Genomic DNA, 12245 nt, shown 5'->3' with positions numbered 1-12245 from the left:
CTATTCACTGACCCAGCCATCGGACTGCAATATATGATTTTTCTTGTCCCAATTAAAGCCAATTCAAATGCTGCACAACTGAGACAACTAAAATTGATTACTACATCAGTAAAACACAGACGTCTAAAAACACTTACAATAATTGTCTTAGGTATGCTAAGACAATGAAATGGGTATTCTTAGCTTGGATAATGGATATACCATAAATGCCACATATTTGGGCCACCACCTCTTCGTTCCCACCGCATGGATGTGGCAGATGGATGTTCTCCACATGCTACAGTGCCAGAGGTGGGACCCACATCTATTAGACATATCCCGCAGATAATGCATACTGTGAATACCACTTTAAATTGGCACTGTCATTAACTTTTTTTTTTTTTTTATACATAGTAGTACTGATGTACTACAACATATTTCTAATATACTTTAATTATTTTTTTTGTAATTAAAATATTTTATTTTAATGTTGAAATCCGGCCACTAGGGGTCTCCCTCCTAGTGGCCGGCTGCAGCCTGCTGTGACGTCACAGATGAATTCGGACCGATCCAGGCCGGGCAACGGTCCGAATTCAGTCAGGCTGCGCTCTCTCCCTGCCTGTCAATCAGACAGGCCGGAGCGAGCGCGAACTATGAGGATGCACGCAGGCTCCCTGGCCTCGCATGCTGGCCCCGGCTCCCGGTGTGAGGTAGAATTTCACCCTCCACTTTAGTCTTTTGCGGGTGGGATGGAGCAGGTGTGCGTGGCAGGGTTCGGGGGAGCGGGATGTGCGGCAGGGTGCCTCCAGTTGTTTCCCCACTACAACTCCCAGCATGCCCTGACAGCCAATAGATGTCAGGGCAAGCTGGGAGTTGTAGTGGTGAAACAGCTGGAGGCACCCTGTATAGATGAACTAAGGGCGGAGGTTGCCCCCCCAGCAGGCATCAGTGACGTTGTGCCTGCTGGGGAAGTCTGCCTGGTAAGTCAGCACACTACCAGGCAGACAAAAAGGTATAGTATAGTATACATATAGTGAAAAAAAAAATTAAAGGCAGGGAGGTGGCTAGGTATAGATGGACAATAGGCATGGACAGAAAAAAAAGGATGGTTGGAGCTACTCTTTAAGGTTCATTCTGAATTGGTTTTATTTCTGTGATCAGACAAACTCCTTAAAGGGGTACTCCACTGGAAAACATTTTTTTTTTTAAATCAACTGATGACATATTTCTAAATCACTTCTATTAAAAAAAATCTTAATCCTTCTAGTACTTAAAGGCTTATGCATGCTCCACAGGATGTTCTTTTCTTTTTGAATTTCCTTTCTGTCTGACCACAGTGCTCTCTGCTGACACCTCTGTTCATTTTAGGAACTGTCCAGAGCAGGAGAGGTTTGCTATGGGGATTTTCTCCTGCTCTGGACAGTTCCTCTGTCAGCAGAGAGCACTGTGGTCAGACAGAAAGGAAATTCAAAAAGAAAATAATTCCCTCTGGAGTATACAGAACCTTTTAGGTACTAGAAGGATTATGGTTTTTTAATAGAAGTAATTTACAAATATGTTTAACTTTCTGGCACCAGTTGATTAAAAAAAATATGTTTTCCAGCGGAGTACTCCTTTAAGGGTACGTTCACACATACAGTATCCTGCACAGATTTGATGCACAGGATTTGTAACTGACGATTAGAAGCTGTACTCAGTCATGTAGTCTATATTGAAATCTGCCGTAGAAAACCCTGCGCATCAAATCTGCATACGTGTGAACATACCCTAAGGGTCTATTCCCTATTCCCACGGACAGTATACTGCGCAGATTTGATGCACAGGATTTCAAGCTGTGTTCAGTTTACATTGAAATCTGCAGCAGAAAATCCTGCGCATCAAATCTGCACAGAATACCGTATGTGTGAATAGGCCATGAAGGGGTATTCCGGCTTTATACATCTTATCCCCTATCCAAAAGGATAGGGGATAAGATGTATGATTGCAGGGGTCCTGCCGCTGGGGACCCCCCGCGATCTTTGTGCAGCCCCCGGCAATATGTGCAGTGTGCTGCCTTCGAGATAGGGACGTGACGTCACGTCACATTCCTACATTCATGTTTATGGGAGGGGATGTCACGCCACGCCCCCTCCATTCATGTCTATGGGAGGAGGCGTGGGGTGACGTCACGTCCCCAGTCCCGGAAACCCAGAGGTTTCAGAAACTGGAGACGCAGCCCCGGATAGAATGCGGGTGCTGCTGGTACCCCCCCATGATCAGACATCTTATCCCCTATCCTTTGGATAGGGGATAAGATATTTTTGGCCGGCATACCTTTTTAAAAAGAAAGAAGCATCAATGGGAGGAGTATGAACTTACTATGTTAGCCAATAAACTATACCTAAGTGACAGTTTTGTTAAGTTGTACGACAAACTTGGCATAACATTCTTGCCTGTAAAGCTTTTCTTGTCTTTTTAACAGTGAGATTACAAGGACACTGCCTGTCATTGAGTGACAATAGACACTGATCACACCAGGAAATAGGTATTGATACCGAACAAGATTTTACATGATACTGTGCAGAACAGCGGGTGTGATACTATTACTCCAAGCGTGCAACTGAATAAAGAAGGAAATCCAGGGCAAAACGTGTCTGAATCTGAACTGGTGAGAGATGCAAGATTTTTCTTCATTTCTGCATTTACAAGCGTCCTGCACTTTCCTTCTCAGCATCACCAGTTAGAGTTCTCCTTTTGAGAATATAACAGCACATTGGGATTCTTGGTCACCTCTTCTAACTTGTTACATGCCTGATGGTGCCCGGCATGCCCAGACAGCTGCGTCATGTTGTGCCACAGCAGCTTGTGAATGTACCCAGTCTGCACCTGAACTATCAATATGTGACCAATCTCCTGTACTACTATTCTGACTTTAGAGCACAGGCACAAAACGCAAGAAAGGGAAGGTCTGGGAAGTTGTTTATTCATGCCTAGGTTAGGATCTATTCCTATTTTTGGTGAATATAAAATCCAACAATATAACTGCGCCATACGGTTCTATTACAATGGATGACAAACTAATTTCTCAGCTGAATCTCCTCTTGTAAACAGGGAATGTGCTGCTGACAGTAATGGAAGTGAACAGCCCCTTGGATGATCCATGCGCCATTCATGACCAATACGTGGGCTATGTAAATGATTCTTCTATTAAATGCTAATTAAAGGGTTACTCCGGCGCTAAGACATCTTATCCCCTATCCAGCTGTCATGCCCCCTCCCATAGGCTTGCATTCAGGGGGCAGGGCCGTGACGTCACAATGCTCCGGCCCCCGTGATCTTCAGTAATCAGACCCGGAGCGAACGTGCTCCGAGGACTGATTCTAACGGGGTGCAAGATAACGGGGGTCCCCAGCGGTGGGACCCTCGTGATCAGGCATCTTATCCCCTATCCTTTGGATAGGGGATAAGATGTCTTAGCACTGGAGTACCCCTTTAAGAGTACCCTTTTAACATAGTTGACTGGCGCTCATATTGGGTCCAGGTTTAAGGAGCTTTATGCATAATTCAGAATGTAACTTATTCCAGAGTCAGAAATCCCTTAGCTGGTACCCTATATAGAAAATCACAGAGATTCTACCTGTCTATCCCCCAATCATGATGATGCACTGTGAAGGGGTATTCCGGCCCTAGACATCTCATCCCTATCCAATGGATAGGGGATAAGATGTCTGACCGTAGGGGTCCCGCCGCTGGGGACTCCCGTAATCTCGGTTGCGGCACCCTAAACATCCGGTGCACGGAGCAAACTTTGCTCCGTGCCAGATGACTGGCGATTGCGGAGGTTCGTGACGTCACGGCCACGCCCCGCTTGTGATGTCACGGCCATGCCCCCTCAATGCAAGTCTATGGGAGGGGGCGTGACTGCCGTCACGCCCCCTCCCATAGACTTGCATTGAGGGGGCATGGCCGTGACATCACGAGCGGGGCGTGGCCGTGACGTCACGAGCCTCTGGAGCTGCACCTGATGCTTTAAACGAACGCCGGGTGCAGCAAGGAGATCACTGGGGTCCCCAGCGGTGGGTCCCCCGCGATCAGACATCTTATCCCCTATCCTTATGATAGTGGATGTCTATTGGTATACCCCTTTAATTGTCGCACCATTTGCGGTCATTATATCAAGGACTCACAACAAAATAGATGACCAAACGGTTCTTAATACTGCAGGAAATGCTGGTGATGAATAGTTTTTCACAATTCATAGAAAGTTACATTATGGTATTAGATAGCTTACCGTGCTGACCAGATACTTCTCGATCAGCCGCTGACCACACTCCTTACGATTCTCATCTGGGGACACCTCATACTCAACCTGTAAAAAAAAAAAATATACAATGTGACAAAGAAATCCAGACGCCATGTAACTCATAGGCTATAATGTAACCTGGTCACTCAAGTCCTACCACAGCATCCAGAAAGCGGATGCAACGCTGCAGCTCAGGCCGGGTCTCACAGAACTGGCGAAAGAGTAGACGTCCAATTGGCTGACGGTCACAAAGACTATGATAGTCATGTTCTATTGGGTACATAAAAAAGAAACCATCACATAAAACATCTGTGCTGTAAAACATACGACGACTTACATGACACCTTGTGCCACATACACACACCGTGAATGGATTTAATAGTGTGCACAATAACAGCAGCAAGAAAAGAGTGCCACTAAGCCAAATGCACAAAGCGTGGGCAGAACAAAGAGGGCAGGGACACTGTCTAGGCAAACAGATGGGACAGTGACATTTCTCAAATGGCAGCCGGCTCACAAATCTATCACTGGATATTTACTATACAGACAACAGGTCTTCAAAGGAGGCCTTTAGTGCCAATTTTAAAAGAAATAACCTTTTTGTTTTTGCAAAATTTCAGACACCATGATGAAACCCATTAGTAATCACTGGGTCCATCAAATGCTGTTGTGTCTTTAAAACAGATCTGGCACTGCTGTTACTTTCAATTTTCTGTTCCTATGTAAATAGAGATGTGGGCCTAACCTAAAATGAAAACTTAAATGGGCACTGTCAGATACAAAAACTTTTGATATGTTGTAAAGCAGGTATAACCAATAGGTTTTGCAATTGCTTTCATTAGAACATTTTCAGTATTTCACACTGAAAAAGCCAGTCAAACAACTGCCCCCCCTGCCTGCTCGGACATATACTAGTCCTGCTGTGTCCATGCATCATCACTTATGTCATGGACACACTTCCTTGATTGACAGCTGTGAGTGCAGGGCTCACAGCTAGAGGAAAAATCCTCCCACTGTCAGCTTGTGTCCCGCTACTGTCAGTGAGGACAAGCTGGGAGTTGTAGTTTTGCTAATGCTAGGGAAGATGTGAGCAGACAGCATATTGAGGGAGGGGGCGGAGACCTGCACAGTGATGCCACGCCCCCTCCCTTTGAGAGGAATTCAGACTAGTGAGCTAAATTAAAAGTGTAAGTGTTGGATCTGACGGGTATGCTTTAAGTAACTTTGCAAATTTTTTTTCTTTTTTTTATATTAACTGGTGCCAGAAAGTTAAACGGATTTGTAAATTACTTCTATTAAAAAATCTTAATCCTTCTAGTACTAATTAGCTGCTGAATACTACAGAGGAAATTATTTTCCTTTTGAAACACAGAGCTCATTGCTGACATCATGAGCACAGTGCTCTCTGCTGACATCTCTGCCCATTTTAAGAACTTTCTTGAGTAGGAGAAAATCCCCATAGCAAACATATGCCGCTCTGGACAGTTCCTAAAATGGACAGAGATGTCAGCAGATAGCACTGTGCTCGTGATTCAGTAGAGAGCACTGTGTTCCAAAAAGAAAAGAATTTCCTCTGTAGTATTCAGCAGCTAATAAGTACTGGAAGGATTAAGTTTTTTTTTAATAGAAGTAATTTACAAATCTGTTAAACTTTCTGGCATCAGTTGATTTAAATAAAAATAAAAAAAAGTTTTCCATCGAAGTATCCCTTTAATATATCCTATTGTTTTAAGTCTACAGCTCCTATGTGTTGCCATGGCAACAGACTACAAACTACCCCCGGGTAGTCTCATCTTGCAATCTTACATTTGGGAGGTCAGAAAAAGGCATATGGAAGGACTAGCGATATGTCAATGACTGCAGCATCAGAGTATAGGATATCAGTTTTGTTAGCATGAAACTGCACAAAATGATGAAATGTAAATTAAAGGGACCCTGTCACATTATTTATGCAGTCCAAAATGACGGTGCAATGTTATAGAGCAGGAGGACTGTACAGATTGATATATAGTTTCTGGGAAAAGATTCAATATATAGTAACTTTTTACTATAATTTATATACTAAATTTATTCATTTACACCATTGTTAAATCTTGGCTAAGGAGTCTTGTGGGCGGTCCTAATCAGTGACGGATAGCCTTTGCGGTATGTGTAAAAAAAAATTATCATCACTGATTAGGTCCGCCCACTGGACACCTAAACCCAGACTGATCGGGAATGTAAATAAATACAGTATCTTTTTCCACTATACTATATATCAATCTGCACAGCGCCTGCTCTGTTACATGATGTCTCTTCAGACATGCAATGTGGATCTGTCAACTTAAAGAGTACCTCCCATGATCTTACATTTTATAAACCCCATCATGATAAACCACCCCCTGCCTTTATTTTTGTTAGTGTTTAGTTTTCTACCTTGATATTGCTCTGTATTTTCTGCTCAGTCTCACAGACTGGGAAGGGGCGTTACCCAGCAGGCGTGACATCATCTGAAGCCATACAGGGGAGAACTTCCTCTCTCACTCTGCTGCACACAGCCCAGAGCATTTCACTGTGAGATGAGCTATGATTGGCTAAGGCTGCACAACCCCCCTCAGCACTCAAGACTGTATTTCCTGATATTGGACTTCTGCCAGGCCAGCAGGAGTCCAAAGTTTGTGCAAGAGATAGGGGGAAATGTGCTCTGGACAAGTAGGGAGACACCTAGTGGCAGCTTTTTTAAACACAACTAAAACATAGAAAACTTCATTTTTTTTAAACAAAGATTTCTTTAAAATGTATTTAATTTATTTAAATTGAGAATGCTACCCTATGTAAGGACAATGTACTACAAGAACAGGTCCATTCTCATAGTAGCCAAAAGGGCACAAAAACATATTGTGCCATTTGGCTAATAGAAGTCATGAAGGAATACAAAGGACCTCCCAGCAGATGTTAGGCACCACAGTGAAGGCTTGGAGGAGGCAGGGGAGCAAATCCCCCCATGAATACAGTGGACGTATAACTATGTGTATACTACACTAACATCTGGCACTATATTATGGGAACAGACTAGGACAGCAAATAGCAGAATAGCAATTCCATAGTGTCCTGGTGGCCCAGTGGCTGGCACTACTACTGTGGCTTGACTAGAACATCTTTATGGTGTCAGCACGTTCTCAGGCTGTTTGTTTCCTCTGGTATCCCCCCCCCCCCCCCAAACATAAGGTTTGCCCGTTGTACCACACGTAACAGAATCAACCTGCGAACATTACACAGTTCACGATGACCTAGCAGAGCATTTTCACGCTCACGGTTACTTGTGAAACGCGCAACATTACATATTTACACACTTGCACAGGAAGTGGTGAGAACACCGTAGCAAGAGGAAGCGATGAAATGATATTAGCCAACACTAGCTGCGTTGGAGGAATATCTCATGAATCATATAGCGGGGGCAGAGGACGTGTACTTTTTTTGGGGTACGTCAGGAAACACAGTTTTCGGGGGACCTGGTGGACTCACCAATGGTACGCCTCAACTCCTCGCACTCGCTAACATGGGGGAACTGCAACATTTGCCGCCATTTCTTGCTTTTTCCTTTCCTGTTCCCTCCACCACCTGTCAAATAGATGTCAAATATTATCCGCACAGAAATGCTTATGTGTCTAGGCAAATCCACGGCGTGGTCTGAACAGGGACTACACGCTTTTTAGGAAAAATAGTCTTTAAATGCAAATAAATGAAAATGAATGGAGACTCTGCAAACACCTCACGGACACTGCATCATCAGGATTTACATAGGCTACAAGACTGACACTTTAATACATCTGGTCCCATTGGGGGAGATTTATCAAAACCTGTGCAGAGGAAAAGTTGCCCAGTTGCCCATAGCAACCAATCAGATCGCTTCTTTCATTTTGCAGAGGCCTTGTTAAAAATGAAAGAAGCAAGCTGATTGGTTGCTATGGGCAACTGGGCAACTTTTCCTCTGGACAGGTTTTGATAAATCTCCCACATTGTTCTCACTCTTTCTACACCAGTGTACATCCAGCTGTGGCAAAACTACAACTCCCAGCATGCCCGGACAGCCAAAGGCTGTCCGGGCATACTGGGAGTTGTAGTTTTGCCACAGCTGGAGGCACAGCGGTCAGGAAACACTTTTCTACAAATTAGCGGTGACCTATTTTTCTAGCTTGATACTAATAGCTTGGATGGTTCTTGTCCAGAACAGATGATAAGTTATTGATATGAGTGATGTTAAGAGCCACTTAGCCTGTACAAGGCTGTGGAGGGGCCCCCTCTGGTTTCCCTAATGACCTCCTTAATCGTATTTCCCCAATGTCTGGACTGTCAGCTCCTCCAGGCCAGTCCCTGCACGATTCATTGATATTTTCCTATGCATGTGACATCATGTGCACTGTACATGTATGATGAATCCTGCATAGTAACATAGGGGGAGATTTATCAAAACCTGTCCAGAGGAAAAGTTACCCAGTTGCCCATAGCAACCAATCAGATCGCTTCTTTCATTTTGCAGAGGCCTTGTTAAAAATGAAAGAAGCGATCTGATTGGTTGCTATGGGCAACTCAGTAACTTTTCCTATGCACAAGTTTTGATAAATCTCCCCCATAGTTCATAAGGTTGAAAAAAGACCAGAGTCCATCTAGTTCAACCTATACCCCTAATGAGTCCCTACTGAGTTGATCCAGAGGAAGGCAAAAAACCCTCATACTAGAGGTAAAAATTCCTTCCCGACTCCAAATATGGCATCAGAATAAATCCTGGATCAACGTTCTGTCTCTATAAATCTAGTATACATAACCAGCGATGTTATTAGTCTCCCAAAAATGCATCCAGACCCCTTTTGAACTCTTTTACAGAGTTCACCATGACCCCCTCCTCAGGCAGAAAATTCCACAGTCTCACTGCTCTTACAGTAAAGAACCCCCGTCTGTGCTGGTGTAGAAACCTTCTTTCCTATAAACGTAGAGGATGCCCCGTTGTTATAGATACAGTCCTGGGTATAAATAGATCATGGAGGAGATATCTGTACTGCCCCCTGATATATTTATACATCGTTATTAGGTCCCCCCTAAGCCTTCTTAATTCTAAACTAAATAACCCCAATTCTGATAATCTTTCTGGGTACTGTAGTCCTCCCATTCCTTGTATTACCCTGGTATAATGTCACATACTATCACTGTGCATACAATCATCTGTACATGTATGATCCCATCATTTTACATGCTATCCCAGTGCATTCACTGATCTGTACATATATGATTTCATCATGTCACATACTATCCACTGCATACACTCATATGTACATGTATGATTCTATCATGCCACATACTATCCCATACATACAATCATCTGTATATGTATGATTCCATCATGCCACATACTATCCCAGTACATACAATCATCTGTATATGTATGATTCTATCATGCCACATACTATCCCAGTACATACAATCATCTGTATATGTATGATTCTATCATGCCACATACTATCCAGTGCATACAATCATCTGTACATGTATGATTTCATCATGTCACATACTATCCACTGCATACACTCATATGTACATGTATGATTCTATCATGTCACCTACTATCCCATACATACAATCATCTGTATATGTATGATTCTAACATGCCACATACTATCCAGTGCATACAATCATCTGTATATGTATGATTCCATCATGTCACATACTATCCCATACATACAATCATCTGTATATGTATGATTCCATCATGCCACATGCTATCCCAGTACATACAATCATCTGTACATGTATGACTATTCTATCATGTCACATACTATCCCATACATACAATCATCTGTACATGCATGATGACTCTATCATGCCACATGCTATCCCAGTACATACAATCATCTGTACATGTATGACTATTCTATCATGTCACATACTATCCCATACATACAATCATCTGTACATGTATGATGATTCCATCATGTCACCTACTATCCCAGTGCATACAATCATCTGTATATGTATGATTCTATCATGCCACATACTATCCAGTGCATACAATCATCTGTACATGTATGATTTCATCATGTCACCTACTATCCCAGTGCATACAATCATCTGTATATGTATGATTCCATCATGTCACATACTATCCCATACATACAATCATCTGTATATGTATGATTCCATCATGTCACATACTATCCCATACATACAATCATCTGTATATGTATGATTCCATCATGCCACATACTATCCCAGTACATACAATCATCTGTACATGCATGATTCTATCATGTCACATACTATCCCATACATACAATCATCTGTACATGCATGATGACTCTATCATGCCACATGCTATCCCAGTACATACAATCATCTGTACATGTATGACTATTCTATCATGTCACATACTATCCCATACATACAATCATCTGTACATGTATGATTCCATCATGCCACATACTATCCCAGTGCATACAATCCTCTGTATATGTATGATGATTCCATCATGCCACATACTATCCAAGTACATACAATCATCTGTACATGTATGATGATTCCATCATGCCACATATTATCCCATACATACAATCATCTGCACATGTATGATAATTCCATCATGCCACATACTATCCAGTGCATACAATCATCTGTACATGTATGATTCCATCATTCCACTTACTATCCCATACATAAAATCATCTGTACATGCATGATTCCATCATGCCACATACTATCCAAGTGCATACAATCATATGTATATGTATGATTATAACATGCCACATACTATCCCATACATACAATCATCTGCACATATATTATGATTCCATCATGTCACATACTATCCCAGTACATACAATCATCTGCACATGTATGATGATTCCATCATGTCACATACTATCCCAGTACATACAATCATCTGTACATGTATGATGATTCCATCATGTCACATACTATCCCAGTACATACAATCATCTGCACATGTATGATTATTCCATCATGCCACATACTATCCCAGTACATACAATCATCTGCACATGTATGATTATTACATCATGCCACATACTATTCCAGTACATACAATCATCTGTACATGTATGATTTCATCATGTCCCATACTATCCCAGTACATACACTCATCTGTACATGTATGATGATTCCATCATGCCACATACTATCCCAGTGCATACAATCATATGTATATGTATGATTATAACATGCCACATACTATCCAAGTACATACAATCATCTGCACATGTATGATTCCATCATCTCACATACTATCCCAGTACATACAATCATCTGTACATGTATGATGATTCCATCATGCCACATACTATCCCAGTGCATACAATCATCTGTACATGTATGATGATTCTATCATGCCACATACTATCCCATACATACAATCATCTGTACATGTATGATGATTCTATCATGCCACATACTATCCCATACATACAATCATCTGTACATGTATGATTCCATCATGCCACATACTATCCCATACATACAATCATCTGTATATGTATGATTCCATCATGCCACATACTATCCAGTATATACAGTCATCTGTACATGTATGATTCCATTATGCCACATACTATCCCATACATACAATCATCTGTACATGTATGATTCCATCATGTCACATACTATCCCATACATACAATCATCTGTACATGTATGATGATTCCATCATGCCACATACTATCCAGTATATACAATCATCTGTACATGTATGATGATTCCATCATGCCACATACTATCCAGTGTATACAATCATCTGTATATGTATGATTCCATCATGCCACATACTATCCCATACATACAATCATCTGTACATGTATGATTCCATCATGCCACATACTATCCCATACATACAATCGTCTGTATATGTATGATTCCATCATGCCACATACTATCCAGTGTATACAATCATCTGTACATGTATGATTCCATCATGCCACATACTATCCAGTGTATACAATCA

At 42.0% G+C, this 12245-nt stretch overlaps 1 protein-coding gene across 5 annotated transcripts in view; it reads right to left on the bottom strand.

Annotated features, from left to right (window-relative positions):
• GRK6 (G protein-coupled receptor kinase 6) overlaps window positions 1–12245 on the bottom strand; it is a 67242-nt gene that overhangs the window by 52779 nt on the left and 2218 nt on the right. The window contains exons 1-4 of one of the 5 annotated variants that reach the window (XM_056575010.1): window positions 8667–8698; window positions 7766–7861; window positions 4419–4531; window positions 4250–4327 (exon numbers count right to left, since the gene is read on the bottom strand). In XM_056575010.1, the coding sequence (XP_056430985.1) occupies window positions 4250–4327; window positions 4419–4531; window positions 7766–7861; window positions 8667–8694 (315 nt within the window). In that variant the 5' untranslated portion in view covers window positions 8695–8698. Of the gene's footprint in view, window positions 1–4249; window positions 4328–4418; window positions 4532–7765; window positions 7862–8009; window positions 8029–8560; window positions 8699–12245 lie in introns of those variants that run through there. The other 4 variants (XM_056575011.1, XM_056575012.1, XM_056575009.1 and 1 more) reach the window with 4 other exon arrangements.

This window comes from Hyla sarda, chromosome 4 (assembly GCF_029499605.1).
Source record: "Hyla sarda isolate aHylSar1 chromosome 4, aHylSar1.hap1, whole genome shotgun sequence".
Lineage (NCBI taxonomy): Eukaryota > Metazoa > Chordata > Amphibia > Anura > Hylidae > Hyla > Hyla sarda.
Note: the sequence above shows the minus strand (reverse complement) of the source record. Positions and strands in the feature narration are given on the sequence as shown.